Raw genomic sequence first — 17,661 nt, 5'->3', positions numbered from 1 at the left:
GTGTGTCAAGGGCGCTTTGGATTTCGAGGTAGGGTATTCACAACCTATGAACTTATTGCTCTTAATAGAGATGATATTATACTCTGCATATGGTTTTTATTCAATGTAATTTTTATATATGGGAAAATGTTCGATAATGAGTGAAAGTTGTTAATGTACTATGGTTGAAATTGTTAGAAATAAGTGTTGATATATGTGTACTCTGAATAAACCAATTATGATATGGTGATAAAAGAAGTTGCTGATCTGTTATGTTATAGATTGTTGGAAATAACGTATACTTGTCTGTGCTTATGCCCCGAGCTTGAATGTGTTCTGTGAGAGCATCTCCAATGCACGGATGTCTCATTCGGACATCCACTGGGAATTCCCAAAAACACCTCCTGCCACGTCACTAGGACATCCCCTTGACACTACCCATCCCCTTCACACTGCCCATCCCCATCATATTTGGGGTGCGAATGAAATGAAGTTCAACGAGCCGTATATATAGAGTTTAAAAAAAAAATTAAATACCGGACGTCCGACCCACGCCACAACGGCGGACGTCCGCCAGCCTGTCGCCCGCATGTCCGAGGACATCCGACGTCCTTACGGGACGTCCGTATCCGACTTGCCACGCCACAATGACGGACGTCCCGGTCGCCCGTCTCGAATGTCCGACCGGACGTCCACCATTGGAGATGCTCTGAGTACAATTGTCATGTCAGGACGGCAGTGCTGCATCATCTGAGATCGCTAGTGTTCTGGAAAATCGAAGCGGGGTCATTCTGTTATCTGAATATCTGTCTGCACCCTAAATGGGTGATCTGATCTTCTGTCTGCACCCTAAATGGGTGATCTGAATATCTGTCTGAAATACTTGTCTGCACCCTAAATGGGTGATCTGATCTTCTGTCTGCACCATAAATGGGTGATCTGAATATCTGTCTGCACCCTAAATGGGTGATTTGAATATTTGTTTGCATCCTAAATGGGTGATCCGATCTTCTGTCTGCACCCTAATGGGTGGTCTGTGCGGCGTCGTCTCGAGGACCATGGCCGCATCTGTATCTGATTCTATTTTTGATCTGGTCCGCGTACCGTAGTTTGTCACTAAGCACTTAAGTAAGTCCCAGGAAATCAAGGGAGGACGATATAAAGGTAAGACTTTTATTGTTGGTTATTTTCGATATGTATGGTTATGAGAATGTTGGTTCTGGAGAATATTCAATGGTTAATATTGTAAACACGTAGGTTGTATATTGTTTACTTAACTCTGAAAATTAGGCTCTAATGGTGAGTATACTACTGGGCTTGTTGAAGCTCACCCCTTTCTTTTCCCCCCTGCAGATTAGCTCTTTCGATGTACAGCTGCTCAAGTCGGGTCACTAGCCAACCTTTGTGTGTTCAGAAAATTCTTTCGGATATACTAGATGTGGCATGTATAGAGAGTGTAATAGGGTTTGGACGTTTCATTTACTTCGTTGTCCAGGTTGTATAAATATATATATATATATATATATATAGACTTTTGGAAACAGGTTTATGGTCTAATTTCAGACGTTATATAGTAGTTTTTCCGTTTGCCAAGTAAAGGAAAATGATATATCTTTGTATAAAAAAAAAGAATCAAGGATTTTCTGTTAAGTCGGGATTTGTACCAAAAGGTGACATCACTTAATCGATTATTAAATTAATCGGGTAAGGGGTGTTACATGTTTTGGTATCAGAGCCTAAGTTTAGGCGGTCCTAGGCTTGAGACGTGTTTAAATGAGTCTAGAAACATGCCACATAGGATTTTGATTCGAGTCATTGCTAGTGACCTGATGTGTATATGTTTTCCTGATGTGTACTTGTTTGCCTGGCTTCAAGACTCGACAGCTTTTAGTTTCTGAGTGATACGAAAAACCCTTCTGTATATTATATACGATGCCAGTCGTTGTCGTGTTCTTGCTTTCTGTCTTCCTCAAGTTTGGCTTGCCCTCGCTTATTGAGTAGAACTTTCTCAACAACCCCACGAAAAAGTCCGCTTTGGTTGCCCACTGATCTGATCATCCATCATAACTGGGCTTTAAAGCTCCTTTAGCTGATACGGCGTAGTGATATGAATATGCCAAATGAGAGTTATCATTCGTGATTTCTTCCTTTGAGAATTGTTGCCGGTCCTCCTCTTGTTGACATTGTGTTGGCTAAATAACCTTTCACCCTCATCTGAAAATTTTTGGACAGTCTGTATATTCTCTGGGTTAATTTTCCGCTTGTCATCTTATTATATTGTCAGATTTTGACCATTCCACAATTCATAAAACTCTTTGATCCAAAATTATTCTATGACGAACATTTGTTTCATATGGTTTGACTTGTGGGATTCATGGACTACAATATTGTTAACCAGATCGATGAGATGTCCATGATTCTAAATTTCCTTTCTCACTTCATTAGCTCATTGAGAGTGTGGTGATAACTCCTTTTTTTTTGTTTTGAACATGCGATCATTGAGTTAATACATTCTTGAATTATTACTATTATTTCACATTTGTTGTTTCGGACCCTCCAACGTGCTTGCCTATTGCTGAGCCCTATAAGATAATTGAAGAAAGAGATTTTCCCTGTTAGTACTGTTGCCTTGGAGAAATTATCTTCTTTGATTAATTCCTAATAATCGTATCCCTTTGGGTCACCTAAACATTGATTGTTTACCTATCTACCACCAGTGTCATTATTTCCTATACCGAGTTTGGAGCCACTTGTAGTTTTACGTGAAACTTGATTCTGACCCTTGAAACTTTGGAGGCTTTTGGTTGAACCTTCTTTCCTTTGTGATTTATTGTCTCTAATGACAATAATCCTTTACTTGTGTGCTTTTGCCACTAAATTTTGTTGTTGAAGTTGTTCGAGCTTATGTCTGTTATACTGACAAAGCCTCTTTGATAGTTGTTTTTAAGAGATGACACATTAACCATAATATCTTTGGTTGACCCCTACGATATTAATTATTGGCGTTCTTTCCTGCCGAAATTACACTGATTCCTTTGCCTAACCCTATTGTTTAAATTGTCTTCTATCTCGAGACCTTTCTGCAACTTGAGATTTGAGTTGATGTTTTACCTTTGTCTCCAATAACTCTGCTTCAATCATCATCTTTATGAGTTGTTTTCTTTGAATTATCTTCGAAACATATGGACCCAGCCAATTATATGATTCGTATGTTCCTACTGTTAACTTAAGACCAGATGTGGCTCAGAGAATATGCTAACCAATCTCTGTGTCAATCTTTGTCTCCTGTCATCTAATATTTCTCGTACATCTGCACTAGAAAGTCATGCCTTGATGGATTTCTTTGTATGTGAGTTTGGATCACCTTGTCCAGGATCTTCTGTTTTGGCTTACTAGGAGGTAATATGTGTCTCCATACCTATTTCTTCCGTAATGTGTAACCTTCTATAATTCGATACTGTTCTGTACCCTTGCCTATTGGAGTTGGTGATATTTTTGACCATCTGATGTTAGTTTCTGCTACCAGAACTTCTATCAAAGATAAATTGATTGTCTTGTCGATAAGTTTCTTATGATCCTTTCTGAATAATCCACTCGAGATATCGAGGTATTTTCTAAACTCTCTCTGGTGAATAGTGTCTCTATGTCTGCATTTGAACTGGATGTCTTATGGCTCTTATATTACAAACATTGCTTTTGGTGAAGTACGGTTTGCATTTCTCTGTCCTTGAACAATCCAATCTCATTGACAATCTTTGTAATTCCTCTCCCCAAATTTATATCACGTGCTATCTTCGAATCAATCATTTACTTTATATAAAGTTCTCATTTCTTTCTTGAGAGCGAGTTGTTCGATCGGAAATGGAACATACAAGATTTTTCTACATTTGTTATGTTATGAAAGTTCTTGAGGTTCATTCGAATCTGAGTTGTGATAAACCTATAATTTGTGCTTACTGAGGCTAATCCTTGAGCTTACGATGATCGGATCTGAAATTATCTTGCAAAACTAATTATTGGTGAAAGATTGCGACTTGTGACAAACTGGAGATTCAAAACTCTATGAATTCATGTTGGTTTGGTTACTATGATTTAAAATCTTTGAAGTATTGTGATAGTGATTGGCTTACAGAAACCTCACTACATGCTTATGTGATCATTTGGGATTCTGCTATCTGATGTTGATGAGATTTGAGGGAAAAAAAATAAAAAATTTCATATCAATTCCAATTGTTCTGTTGTCTTTAGTGTGGTGGGCTTGGCTAGGACTAACTTTTGCATGAATTGGATATAAAATTACCTTGAGAGAATATGATATGAAAACAATATTCTGTCTCTTCGATTCATCTTCGATTCAGGTATCAATTTCGAGGACGCAATTTCCTAAGGGGGAGAGTTGTAACGACCCAAAAAATTTCATAACTTGAAATTACTTTTAATTCGATAAAATCGATAATTAAAATTAATTTAGAAGTCTTATTTAGACTTGGTGTGTTGGATTAGTAGGAAAATAAAAGTAATTTAAAGAAGAAAGGGAAATAAGAAAAGGAAAATGGAGAAAATATCTCCCCTCTAGAACCTACGTGAATTACCATTCCCACTCCACACCTCTCTCTCTCCCTATCTCTCCCTCCCTCTCGGCGGCAATTCAGCCACCTCCGCCTCTTCCTCATGGCCTCTCCGGCGAATCGCCGCTCCTCTGCGTCACCGGCATCACCTCCTCTCTCAATCTCTCACATTTTTTCCCCTTTTTCCCAAATCCGGAAATCCCCAAATTCAGAAACCCTTAATTGAGGAGATGCAGCGCCTCCACTACCTCTCTCACTCTTTCTCCTTTCCGACGAATCGCCGATCGCCGGATAAGCGTCGGGCGTTTATCGGTTCTGCTTTGATGATGCAGTCTCCGTCGCTGGTTCGCCGACCAAGGGGGCGTCGCCTACTACAATTCACGGCTGCATCCACCGCGCCACGCAGCTGCTCAGGTCGATGTTTCCTCGCGTCACCGGAGGCCTGGCAGCTCCTCCCCACGACGCGCCCCTGCACCGTAGGTTGGTGCCGTTCGCCGCTGCTTTACGGAGTTCGCACGGTGGCCTCTGAGCCGTCGGTCAGTTTCTCGCATTTTAAGCTAAGTTCTCATTCTTTATAAAGTTTAGACCTTGAATTCTTTTCTAAGGCAGTAGCTTAATTGAGGAGTTTCAAAGATGAAGTCTTGGTGTGTAGCTTACAGTGTGATTATGTTATTCTATGCTACTGCATATGTTCTCTACATTCCATCTCTGTATTCTGTTGCGGTGTTGGATCTAAGGCTTGCTCCTAATGATGCAAAGAGTAATGGGGTGTTGAGGGGATTACCTCACTTGGTGAATCCTTGGTTTCTTGGCTGCCCTCCTTACTCCCTGCAACTGCCTCTCCTTTGATACTTCTTGGTAATACTCGAGCTACCATGCTCTATTCTGGCAGCATGTTACGAGTCCTGTTTAACCAAGTAAAAGACCTCATTTTCTTACCAAATTTCATCTGAACATACTTTTATGTGTCTTCTGTCATGTGACCAAAATTCAGCTTCATCCGAGTTCAAATGAATTTATAGTAATTTTTGTAATGAGACTGCCCCTGTTCTGCCAGGTTTGAATAAAACAGACATAAACCCTAAACAAATTAGAATTTGAAGTCCAAAGTTAATCCCCATAAAATAGACAGTCATAGCTTTTATTTTCATTTGGTTACGTTGAATTTCAACTTCGTTGTTGACCAGAATGATTTTTCAAAGTCGGTGCATTTTCTGTAAAATCTTGGGACATGATAAAAGTTGAAATGCTTATGCTTTAACCTTATTTTTTTTGGACAAGTGTATGAAGATATGATTTCTAATGTGTAATCTTGAAGGAGAAATAGTTGTTTTTGACTAATCTAATGTCTTGTAGGATATATGCATAAAAATAGACAAGAATTATGAAATTAAGTTATTAAGTTAGAAAATAATGGTTAACTGTATGAATTTGATACTTTATGTGTGAAAGTGAAATATATATTGAAGGGTAATCCTACCCCAGGAAATAACAAGGACAAGGACAAGGAGCAGGAATAAAGGGATTCGTGTGTCAAGGGCGCTTTGGATTTCGAGGTAGGGTATTCACAACCTATGAACTTATTGCTCTTAATAGAGATGATATTATACTCTGCATATGGTTTTTATTCAATGTAATTTTTATATATGGGAAAATGTTCGATAATGAGTGAAAGTTGTTAATGTACTATGGTTGAAATTGTTAGAAATAAGTGTTGATATATGTGTACTCTGAATAAACCAATTATGATATGGTGATAAAAGAAGTTGCTGATCTGTTATGTTATAGATTGTTGGAAATAAAGTATACTTGTCTGTGCTTATGCCCCGAGCTTGAATGTGTTCTGTGAGAGCATCTCCAATGCACGGATGTACCATTCGGACATCCACTGGGAATTCCCAAAAACATCCCACTGCCACGTCACTAAGACTTCCCATCCCACTGCCACGTCACTAGGACATCCCCTTCACACTACCCATCCCCTTCACACTGCCCATCCCCATCATATTTGGGGTGCGAATGAAATGAAGTTCAACGAGCCATATATATAGAGTTTAAAAAAAAAAATTAAATACCGGACGTCCGCCACAACGGCGGACGTCCGCCAGCCCGTCCCCCGCATGTCCGAGGACATCCGACGTCCTTACGGGACGTCCGTATCCGATTTGCCACGCCACAATGGCGGACGTCCCGGTCACCCGTCGCGAATGTCCGACCGGACGTCCGCTATTGGAGATGCTCTGAGTACAATTGTCATGTCAGGACGGCAGTGCTGCATCATCTGAGATCGCTAGCGTTCTGGAAAACCGAAGCGGGGTCATTCTGTTATCTGAATATCTGTCTGCACCCTAAATGGGTGATCTAATCTTCTGTCTGCACCCTAAATGGGTGATCTGAATATCTGTCTGAAATACCTGTCTACACCCTAAATGGGTGATCTGATCTTCTGTCTGCACCATAAATGGGTGATTTGAATATCTGTCTGCACCCTAAATGGGTGATTTGAATATCTGTTTGCATCCTAAATGGGTGATCCGATCTTCTGTCTGCACCCTAATGGGTGGTCTGTCCTGCGTCGTCTCGAGGACCATGGCTGCATCTGTATCTGATTCTATTTTTGATCTGGTCCGCGTACCGTAGTTTGTCACTAAGCACTTAATGGGGCTATATGTGTTCTGATATGTGAGAACAATGGTGATAGCTATGGGTTTTATGATATGTGATTGTATGAAACCTCTGTTATAACTCTGATATATCTGGTACGTGAGAGCATGTTTTGTCATATGAGTTTGGATTTGTGAAACTGTGGTGATCTGTATATGCGTTGGTGTGATTATATGATATAAAGTGCTACGCGATAGTGAATGCCAAGATATGACGTTATATGATCAAGGCGATGAGATGTGAAAACTATATGCTTAGGTGAAAAACGATATTATGTGATGTTAAATGATATATTCTGATGCTAATATTCCTCTGATGCAAAAAGGGTGAATCTGACATTGTTTGACATGATTTGACGTTGTATGAAGTTATGATGTTGCTTGACACTAGCTACTGATAATTGTTCACGTTTATTGGTATACTATGAGATTATATGATAATGCCTTAAGTAAGTCCCAGGAAATCAAGGGAGGACGATATAAAGGTAAGACTTTTATTGTTGGTTATTTTCGATATGTATGGTTATAAGAATGTTGGTTCTAGAGAATATTCAATGGTTAATATTGTAAACAAGTAGGTTGTATAATGTTTACTTAACTCTGAAAATTAGGCTCTAATGGTGAGTATACTACTGGGCTTGTTGAAGCTCACCCCTTTCTTTTCCCCCCTGCAGATTAGCTCTTTCGATGTACAGCTGCTCAAGTCGGGTCACTAGCCAACCTTTTTGTGTTCAGAAAATTCTTTCGGATATACTAGATGTGGCATGTATAGAGAGTGTAATAGGGTTTGGACGTTTCATTTACTTCGTTGTCCAGGTTGTATAAATATATATATATATATATATATATATAGACTTTTGGAAACATGTTTATGGTCTAATTTCAGATGTTATATAGCAGTTTTTCCGTTTGCCAAGTAAAGGAAAATGATATATCTTTGTATATAAAAAAAAAGAATCAAGGATTTTCTGTTAAGTCGGGATTTTTACCAAAAGGTGACATCACTTATTCGATTATTAAATTAATCAGGTAAGGGGTGTTACAGGAATGGTAGTCGTTGTCATGGGCATGAAGCCCCCCAGCCATTTGGGCACGAACCTCATCAGCGGCGTCGTCAAGGTCTTCAGCAGTTCTGCCAGTCGCACGATCTTTCCCGAATATGCTTTTCCAAACCTCCCAGAGTGGCCAGGACTTATAAGGCATAAACTTGGTGTTCTTATCCACCTGTAAATGTGAGTTACAAGTGCAGATCCTACACGGTTAACGACTGCAATCGCATCAAATGAGATAACCTTTATCATAATTTTTTGATAGAATGTACGCGTAGCTGGACGACCTGTGCCCATTGATCGTCGTCTATGTCAATCTTGTGATCGCCATGGGCATTGTATCCAACCCCAGTTCGTGCCATAATGTTTCGAAGGCTGTTGTAGTTTTTTTTCCATGCGCTCATTCTGGATGTAATATGTGGAGTCGCCTTGACACCAGCATTGGAAAACTCCTTGCGGATGCTGGCTTCTATCTTCTGAAGATAACCCAAACGAAATCCATTATCGGATTTCCAACCCCGGGCCACAAGATCCAGCAACGTAGCAGCCATTACAAACCATAGACGACGAGACCGATCTCCCTTACGAAACTTCCGAGGTGTAGAGTCATTGCTTGCCTGAGGCAGAACAAGGAAACACACACAAATATACGCTTCAAAGGGACTTAAATTAACAGATTAGCAATACAGGGTAACTGAAGATTAAACCACCTTGAACGGAGCCACCACCCTGACTATAACCAACTGGACGTTGCGAACCAGACATACTACCTATCACAATGTAAAGCCAAAGATTATATAGCAGATTGTGAGGCAACGACAGTTTATTTCACTAAATTAGGTCAGCGGCTGTAGAGATTGTGTCACACAAGAAATCATTCTGCTAAAATTTTTGTGGGAAATTGACAAATGACAAATTACACAGAAGATAGAAGAGCACAATTTCAAAAGCATCACAATGCCGATTACAAATGGAGGGATAACAAAGGGTCGAACTCTACCTTCGTCGACGACAATCTCCCAAAGATATTCCAAATTACCAGTTATCCCGTCACAATGAAGAAGTACAGTCACGGTGACACGGATGACCCAATTTAATGGAGTGCGGATGAACTCCCTACAAAATTTGGGAGGGAAATGTCCTTTGGAAATTTTCATTTACCGCTCCGCTCTTTAGGGCGAAAAGGTATTACTTAGAATTCAGAAATTCATAGAGGGTTTTTGGTCATCACAGTGAAAAAAGGATCACTAATTTTATACAATAAACAAAATCAGCTGAAACAATAACCGAACGCATGTATTGAAGCCCAGTTTGGTGGGCCATACACTCCCAAATATGACCGCATACATTTCTGCCCATTTACAAAATAGTATCTCCCCACCTTCTGCCTTGAATGAATCAAGTCAACTTTTTTACAACAAAATCATCAATTATGGAGAAGTAAAACCCCCAAATCTATCATTTAATTAAGTTTAAGAATAAGCGTAGAAACAATGAACGGTCCACGGTTTTGGCTTTCACAAACGATAATCAGTTTCTGAATTACGAATACAAAAATGATGGTGATGGTGATGGTGATGGTGATGGTGATGGTGGATAGTGCTTGAATTTTGTTTTTATTTTCAAGTGCATTTGCCATCTATTGCCATCATCGTCACCATCAACATCCATTCATCGCTTCTACGGATCCAAATTGCAAAAGGTTGGTTTTCCTCAAAATCCTTGGAGATTTTTTGTGTGTCTTCTGATGTCTGGTGGGGTTTTAGCATTTCATGGTAATTATTTGTATTTTGTTTGTTTTGAGCTTTTGGGTGTTCATTTCGTGATGATGGAGTCAAGAATTCGTTTGTTTCTGGAACTAATCAAGTTAATAATTTTGTGGCGGTGCTTTTTTGTTGCCTGGATTGGATTTTTTGTGTTCACTTTTCTGAATTTGTGTGGGGCTTTGGGGTTTTATGATTCTTGATCAAGCTGAGACTGGGAAGATTTTTTTCATCAAAGTTGGTTGCATTTGATTACTAGTTGATTCTAGAAAGTTGTAGCTAGGTTAAATTGTTGATTTATCCTACCAAAATTGTGATTTAAAAGGGAACCAAAATGCCAACAAGCTATAAAGTCAAACCAAGAAAATCGATAAACCCTGTTATAAAGGAGCTAGTTTTTTTTGCTCCAGAGATCTCCTCTGTAAACAGATATTGACTTCCATCTCTTTGGCTTCCGATTGTGCAATTATTGTTCTTCAAGATGACCCCTCTGTGAATTCAGTATAATAGAATATTAAGAGGGTATATGTGTTCAAGGATTTTATTGTATGCTATACATCTATCTTGCTTGTGAATAATGATTGTTCCTTGCTGAATCCTTTACTTTTAGCTGCATCAGGGACAGTATAACCTAATTCAACATTCGTGTGTGCAAGAGCAGTAATTGGAAATTACTAAGCTATAACTGTGAAGTGCCGTCAGCCTGGAGTATAATTTTAGTTCTGCTCACTTGGCGTGGCTGAGGACACACCAACATAATACCATCTGTTATTATGTGCATATGATATTCTAGAGATTTTACAGTTTGAAGCGCAAAAGGATGGGCTTAAAAGTGAACCTGCTTCTTTTGGTATGTCTCTTTGTTGTAATATTTGGTCATAGTATAGGAGCCGAAGAAGATGGACACACTTTACAAAGAGTAATAACTGCTCCGCGGAGGAATGCAGAAGGTGGTGTGATAGATGGATTTGGTACTGAGCATATTAGTGATGAAATGGGTAAGTGGCAGGATGGAACTGTTAGAGTCTCAGTGTCAACAGTTGCAATTTGCACACTGGCAATGGCTGCAGCTACTGGTTTGGGGGCTCTCCCTTTCTTTTTTATGGAGCTTGATCCTCAATGGGCTGGAATATGCAATGGAATGGCAGCGGGAGTAATGCTTGCTGCAAGCTTTGACCTTATACAAGAAGGACAGGGCCATGGAAGTGGCAGTTGGGTTGTGTTGGGTATTTTGTCTGGTGGTGTTTTCATCTGGCTTTGCAAGAAGGTGAATCTCTTTGACTGTTATAAATTTATATGTCTGATCTGTCTGTGGAGTTGTTGTGAAATGCCTCTTATGAGTTACGATGTTATCTCATTGGTGCTTGTTCTGTTTGTATATCTCCTTATGATTTTTGATTGGTGACTATTCTGCTCCTTTGCATGCAGTTTTAAATTTCGATTACAATTTGTCATGTTAACTCTCCGGGGCCCTCTTTTGATACCATGGATATGGTATTATCTAGTTGGCAGCAGATTCTTATGTCTCCCTTGATCATTTTTTTGGTTTTGTAATGGTTGGTTCCTATGTTTTAAAGCTTTGAGTTGGCAGGTTGGGTGTTTGGCAGCAATTTAACATTTGAGTTTCTCCCCAATCTTCTTTTCCTTTTGTTTTTTTAATTTTTTTCTTAGCCTATTTGACAAGTATTCCCTACACATGCTTCATCTTTAAAAACAAACTGCCTTTCCCGCTAATCCTCTGATATTATGTTGCAAATTTCTTTGTATTGTTGGGATTGGTGACAATGTTAATGTTATCCAATGCTCACACATGCTTGAATGGTCTCATGTTGTTTATTGAAATGCTATAGGACATGGTCTTTACTTTCACAACATGAATGATATATTCAGAATGAAAGATGATAAATTGATCCCATCACAAGTGGCCTTAGCCCCTTTTCCATTATTTACTATGGTTTGTGCTGTGGGCCTATGGCATCCATGTGTATGGATTTTGTTTTATTCTATCACTGGCTTAGTGCAAATGTGGTCTGCAGCTGCTTTATATCCTTTCCTATGAATTCAGACCCTATCTTCTTGCACGAACATTATATCTCACGACGAGGCCTTTTCTTAACTATGTAATAAAATATACGTATTATTTTCCCTGCCCTCTGTTCATTTAATTAAAGAACAGTTGGTTCTTGCCTGTTTCCGTTACTATGAAATCACACAGAGTGCCAAACAGTTGTAGTGCAAAAGTTTTTAATTGGTAGTCTATATTCTATAATCAATTTAATAAACCATTCTAGAAGAAGTTTACTAACAACATTTCCTGGCATTATTTGTACTTTGGAGCTGCTGCTCTTCCTTTATTTGACTGGTAATATATTCTATTGTCTACGTGTGTGTTTTAACTCAGTTTCTTGAGCAATATGGTGAAATGAGCATGCTGGACATAAAGGGAGCAGATGCTACTAAAGTCATTCTTGTTGTTGGAATAATGACTCTTCATTCTTTTGGGGAGGGATCTGGTGTTGGAGTTTCCTTTGCCGGCTCTAAGGGTTTATCACAAGGGATATTGGTGACATTGGCTATTGCTGTACATAATATACCTGAGGGCCTGGCTGTTAGTATGGTCCTTGCGTCAAGAGGAGTTTCTCCGCAGAATGCCATGATATGGAGTGTGATTACGTCACTACCACAGGTAATTAGGTCTGATTGTGGATAACTATTTTTTTTAACTATGTATATTTACATACCTCTAGATACAAAATGAAATTGAGTCTATAGCCATAAGCTATTCCATTTGGAACATGGGACAATTAATCAATACTACCTCCATCCTACAAAAATAGCACTTTCTATTTTAGGAATCTTTTTTCTCTTTAATTAGGTGGGACCCATTCTCCACTAACAATACTTCAATCACTTTTTCTTTATATCCCTCTCATTTTACCAATTGTGCATTAAAACACATGCCGTTTCAAAAGGTTTTATTTTTAAAGGACGGAGGTATTATAATTTGGAACCAGTGATTGTTGATTCTTTGGGACTGGATCTTTTTGGGACAACATAATGGTAATTGATAATATCTCTGGTGAATTTTCAAACTATCACTTGCGACTACTTGGCTTCTCCAGATACCATTTGTGGATATTGGAAACCTGTGGTACTTATTTTGCTCTGTGTATAAATGTGTGTAGAGGTTCTTTCTTCTTTTGTGGGGTTGGGGGAAGGGGTGTGGTGTAAGAGATTGTTACAATCTTATCTTTTTTAATTTGGAAATTAGTACCTTATCTAGTTTGTTAATGCAGCCTCTTGTAGCGGTTCCTTCATTTATATGTGCTGATGCTTTCAACAAGTTCTTGCCATTTGCTACTGGATTCGCTGCCGGTTGTATGATTTGGATGGTTATGGCTGAGGTCCTTCCGGATGGTTTCAAGGTAAAAATAGAGAAACATATTTTGAATCTGTATAAATTAATGAAGGAAGAATTCTCTTTCAGCCAGTATTTCTGGCATATACTATTATTCATTCTCCTTTTCATTTACTATGAATTATGTGTGGCGTCGAAAGCTAGACTTTGTGCTTATGAATACAAAATCATAGTAATTTACATGTCTTCCAGATTAAGCCTTTTAATAGAATTTGATTGTCTATAGATAGAATTTCTTTTGGTTCTATGATTGTGATACTTACCCAAAAAATATTGATAGACTAATGAAAATAAAACTTCCCTTATTGATGTCTGTTGATTCTCCTTTCTTTATGGGCTGAAAGAATATTCCTCACACTTGTCAATTTCTATCTAATGACAGTGCTACTTGTACATGTTATATGAAAGAACCGGGACTGATAACAATGTCAGAACTTATCAACTTTGGTTTTTTATTTATTACTATTTTTTTTATTTTCCCCTTATTTGCAGGAGTCTTCCCCATCTCAAGTGGCATCTGCAGCTACGCTTTCTGTGGCATTTATGGAGGCACTCGGGGCTCTATTTGAGCATTTCAGCCACAACTACAGGTGAGACCACTGTCTGCTAGCTAAACATGTTCTGTAATTTGTGTGATGACATGGTGCTGTTTTCTTTCATTTACTTCTTCTCTTCCGGGGGGTTAATGGGGAAATGACAAAATAATGTACTAAATTTAGCATGGTTTTATTTTTTTCAGCCAAGAGGATGCTTCCGGCTTCTTTGTTTCTCTATTATTTGGCCTTGGTCCTTTGCTTGGTGGTGTAGCCCTTGTTGCATTTTGTCTTGCATTCCGGCTTCGGCATGCATTTCTTACTGGTATGGCCTCTGGCATAGCCTTTGTCCTCGGGGCCTGGCGACCCCTCCAACTACTCTCGTCTTCTAAGATGGGGATTCTTCCACTCATGTTTCTTCTTGGGGTCGGAGCAGCATTCATCCACGTACCTACATCCATTCTGACGAATTCTAGACTGCACAGGAAGACTTCAGGAAACACATTATCTTCTGTCACTGGTGTCACTGTAAGTGCGCTCACACTTCAGTCGGTCCTGTCATGTGCAGCAGTCGCTCTCCATGCTCTCGCTGAGGGGCTTGCGTTAGGAGTAGCTGCACCCAAAGCTTACGGGCTCGGGAGGCACATGGTCCTTCCCGTCTCCCTCCACGGGTTCCCTCGTGGCGCAGCTGTGGCTAGCTCCATCTTTGGAGCAACCGATAGTTGGCATGCCTCCCTCTTATCTGCTGCCCTAATCGGGTTTGTGGGTCCATTATCCGCCAATGGAGCGATACTTGCCGGGATTGATTACAGCGGGTTGGACCATGTGCTGGTGTTTGCATGTGGAGGGCTTTTCCCGTGCTTTGGGAACACGGTGAGAAGAGTGGTTAAGTTGGATAAACGGAAGAGCCTTTTTGGGGTTGTCGTCGGGGTCATGTTTGCTAGTGTGTGTCTAACGTGCACGAAGCTCGTGTGTTTGCACACACCATATTGCAACTCTGCTCCTGAAGCTGTCAAGTGATGGCATGATTCATCTTTATACAACAAGATAGAAGAAACATAATTGTAGAAATGATTTCTGAGCAGTGTACTCCACATTCGTTACTGCTGGAATGCTACTTTTTTGTATCTTTAGTGTTTGTTATTTACATATTTTCTTGGAATTGATTGAAGTTGACGCTCATTACTCTGATTTAAATACAAAAGATTTTACAGGCTTTTGTAATTACAAAAGATTAAATATATCTTTCCTATTACTCTGTGACATATGATCTTCATAACTTCCAACTTCGATCTATTAATTGAATGACACCTGTGAATTACGCTTCAGAGCTGTTTTTGTCGTGTATATATGTAACAAATATTAACTACAATTAAATTAGTATATTCTAGAAAGGAAAAAGATTTTGCAATGCGACTTCTATCGCAGAATAAAATCAACAATTAAACTTCATACTTACTAACATTAATTTAACGATCACAAGGATTGCATGCCGGTTGCTTGTGTCAAGAATGCCGAATTTTGATTTGAAGTTATTTTATTGTTGTATTCAATACTTGTATTAATTATCCTCTGACTGAACAGTTTGTGAATAGTAGTGGTTAAGTTTGATTGAAAGATGGACATATTGTGGCTATTGAATAAATCAAAGTATTTGAAAATTAAAGGATAAGATGTCATGTCCTAATATAAAGAAAAAGAAAGTATTTTAGGTCAAACAGACAAAGGGAGTTACCCACCTACACTTCTTCCTGTATGTCTTTGTCATTGTGGTGTATAAATATGGATGCTCTAATGTTCATCATTACCAAAACAAGACACTTAGAAATGGCTATGAAGATGTGTTTTCTCCTCTTTGTGTGCTCTGTCATTGGTGTTTATTCCATTGCACCATCTGCTTCTCCTTTAGATGGTATGACGACTTCTTTTCTTATATAACTCTGCATCTCTTTTTCCTTAGTATTTAACACTAACATTTTCTTAATCAAGGCCTCCTACCCAATGGGAATTTCAAAGAGCATCCAAAGGCGCAAGACAAGAATAAAACAGAGCTGCCCAAATGGGAAATCAATGGAACGGTGGAGTACATCTCGGGCTCGCAAGGCGTTCGCCTGGGCAACGGGGCGTCCGTATCCCAGACGGTCCTCGTGAAGAACGGGTCCATGTATGCATTGACGCTTGGTGCGTCGAGAACGTGCGCACAAGACGAGGTGCTGAGGGTGTCGGTGGCGGGGCAAACGGGCGACCTCCCGTTGCAGACGCTCTACAGCAGCAACGGGGGCGACACCTATGCGTGGGGATTCAGGGCTTACTCGGACTCTGTGAACCTGTCTCTTGAAAACCCCGGCACGCAAGAAGATCCAGCCTGTGGCCCTCTTTTGGATGCTGTTGCCATCAAGGAGCTTTTCCCTCCAAGGCCCACTTTCGGTAAAACAATAAAAAAAATAAAACATCTAATCACTTATGTTTTTTTAACTGTTAAGTATTTATGTTGTTTGCAGTGAACCTGGTGAAGAACAATGGTTTTGAGGAGGGCCCTCATGTGTTGATGAACTCTTCCCATGGCGTCCTCCTCTCGCCAAAACAGCTAGACTCTACCTCCCCGCTTCCCGGCTGGATCATTGAGTCGACAAAAGCTGTAAAATTCATAGACTCGGAGCATTTCAGTGTCCCATATGGAAGAGGTGGAGTAGAACTAGTTGCCGGGAGAGAGAGTGTGATTTCCCAAATCATCAGAACGCTCCCGAGCAAAACCTACACACTCTCGTTCGTCGCTGGAGATTGCAGGAATGGGTGCCAGGGATCCATGATGGTTGAAGCATACGCTGCTCAAGAGGCCATGAAAGCTGCTTTCAAATCTCAAGGGAAAGGGAATTTCTCCACTTACAGTTTCCAGTTCACTGCAGAAAAGAATAGGACCAAGCTTACTTTCTTCAGCTCCTACTATCATACCAAGATCAACGATGCGGGAACACTCTGCGGCCCTCTTCTCGATCAAGTCCGAGTTTTCCCTGCTTCTGTCGTTTAATCAATCAGTTGGTTGCAAACTCACTCAATGCATTACTAGATTTATATACTACCGGCCTCATAGAAGAGACCCTATTGTGTAGTTACTAACTACTTAATGAATTGAATAGCAAGATCCTCGAATACACTACAATAACATGAAATATAAATACAAATCAGCAAGTAAATCAAATGGATGAGCATTAGAGATACTTATAACTAAGGTCTCATCCTCTCTTACTGTTTTCATCCTACGGATTAAAACAGACGATAAACTTGTAGATTTATTAAAGAAAGTCAAAGAAGCAATAAGATAAACTCCAAATCAAACAAAATTCAGTCAAGAAATTACCACCTACCTCCAGGATAGGCATGACCTTTTAGAACTCTCTTCAATCATGAGACAAAGGCAAAATCAGCACATAAGAACTCATTATACCTCCTTCAACAACGAAACACTTGTGGAAAATAGGGGGACAAGCAAGAATAAAGGCTCTTTAGGGCAAGGCAAGAAGGATGATGGGTGTATCACATAGAAAGGAACTGTCAAAAGTTCCTACGTGAGAAAAAAGAAAAAAAAAACATAGTGGAGCAATGATAACGATGAGCGGACGAGACAAACTTTACCAACCAAACAAGCAGTTGGATCGTCGACAGTGAGGCAACGATCCATGTCGCTTGA

At 39.7% G+C, this 17,661-nt stretch overlaps 3 protein-coding genes across 7 annotated transcripts; 2 read left to right on the top strand and 1 right to left on the bottom strand.

The window, feature by feature from the left end:
* Positions 1 to 8,127: 8,127 nt before the first annotated feature.
* Positions 8,128 to 9,594, bottom strand: LOC121746021. 2 transcript variants are annotated; one of them, XM_042139963.1, is made up of 4 exons: positions 9,260 to 9,592; positions 8,970 to 9,029; positions 8,547 to 8,876; positions 8,128 to 8,434 (listed from the first exon to the last, which is right to left on the bottom strand). In XM_042139963.1, exons 3-4 carry the CDS (start codon positions 8,808 to 8,810, stop codon positions 8,216 to 8,218), a joined length of 483 nt encoding a protein of 160 aa, XP_041995897.1. In that variant the 5' UTR covers positions 8,811 to 8,876; positions 8,970 to 9,029; positions 9,260 to 9,592; the 3' UTR covers positions 8,128 to 8,215. The 2 variants fall into 2 exon arrangements, with proteins under 2 accessions (XP_041995897.1, XP_041995893.1); XM_042139959.1 differs by having other exon boundaries at positions 8,547 to 9,029; positions 9,260 to 9,594.
* Positions 9,595 to 9,739: 145 nt separating this feature from the next.
* Positions 9,740 to 15,212, top strand: LOC121745998 (putative zinc transporter At3g08650). 4 transcript variants are annotated; one of them, XM_042139945.1, is made up of 6 exons: positions 9,740 to 9,961; positions 10,642 to 11,289; positions 12,424 to 12,708; positions 13,319 to 13,447; positions 13,933 to 14,030; positions 14,180 to 15,212. In XM_042139945.1, exons 2-6 carry the CDS (start codon positions 10,843 to 10,845, stop codon positions 14,991 to 14,993), a joined length of 1,773 nt encoding a protein of 590 aa, XP_041995879.1. In that variant the 5' UTR covers positions 9,740 to 9,961; positions 10,642 to 10,842; the 3' UTR covers positions 14,994 to 15,212. The 4 variants fall into 4 exon arrangements, with proteins under 4 accessions (XP_041995879.1, XP_041995876.1, XP_041995884.1 ...); XM_042139942.1 differs by having other exon boundaries at positions 10,633 to 11,289; XM_042139950.1 differs by having other exon boundaries at positions 9,740 to 10,034; positions 10,633 to 11,289.
* Positions 15,213 to 15,769: 557 nt separating this feature from the next.
* LOC121797673 lies at positions 15,770 to 17,125 on the top strand. Its single transcript, XM_042196322.1, has 3 exons — positions 15,770 to 15,885; positions 15,963 to 16,400; positions 16,475 to 17,125. The coding sequence occupies exons 1-3, from the start codon at positions 15,801 to 15,803 to the stop codon at positions 16,999 to 17,001; spliced, it is 1,050 nt and encodes a 349-aa protein (XP_042052256.1). The 5' UTR covers positions 15,770 to 15,800; the 3' UTR covers positions 17,002 to 17,125.
* The last annotated feature ends 536 nt before the right edge of the window (positions 17,126 to 17,661 follow it).

This window comes from Salvia splendens, chromosome 1 (genome assembly GCF_004379255.2).
Source record: "Salvia splendens isolate huo1 chromosome 1, SspV2, whole genome shotgun sequence".
Classification (NCBI taxonomy): domain Eukaryota; kingdom Viridiplantae; phylum Streptophyta; class Magnoliopsida; order Lamiales; family Lamiaceae; genus Salvia; species Salvia splendens.
This window is presented reverse-complemented; position numbering and strand designations above follow the sequence as displayed.

Coding starts and splice junctions, on each gene's coding strand:
- LOC121746021 (XM_042139959.1), bottom strand. CDS start 8,810: ATGGCTGCTACGTTGCTGGATCTTGTGGCCCGGGGTTGGAAATCCGAT. Junction 8,435..8,546: donor ACGACGATCAATGGGCACAG/GTCGTCCAGCTA, acceptor TCACATTTACAG/GTGGATAAGAACACCAAGTT.
- LOC121745998 (XM_042139945.1), top strand. CDS start 10,843: ATGGGCTTAAAAGTGAACCTGCTTCTTTTGGTATGTCTCTTTGTTGTA. Junction 12,709..13,318: donor TGATTACGTCACTACCACAG/GTAATTAGGTCT, acceptor TTGTTAATGCAG/CCTCTTGTAGCGGTTCCTTC. Junction 14,031..14,179: donor CATTTCAGCCACAACTACAG/GTGAGACCACTG, acceptor TATTTTTTTCAG/CCAAGAGGATGCTTCCGGCT.
- LOC121797673 (XM_042196322.1), top strand. CDS start 15,801: ATGGCTATGAAGATGTGTTTTCTCCTCTTTGTGTGCTCTGTCATTGGT. Junction 15,886..15,962: donor ATCTGCTTCTCCTTTAGATG/GTATGACGACTT, acceptor TTCTTAATCAAG/GCCTCCTACCCAATGGGAAT. Junction 16,401..16,474: donor CCCTCCAAGGCCCACTTTCG/GTAAAACAATAA, acceptor TGTTGTTTGCAG/TGAACCTGGTGAAGAACAAT.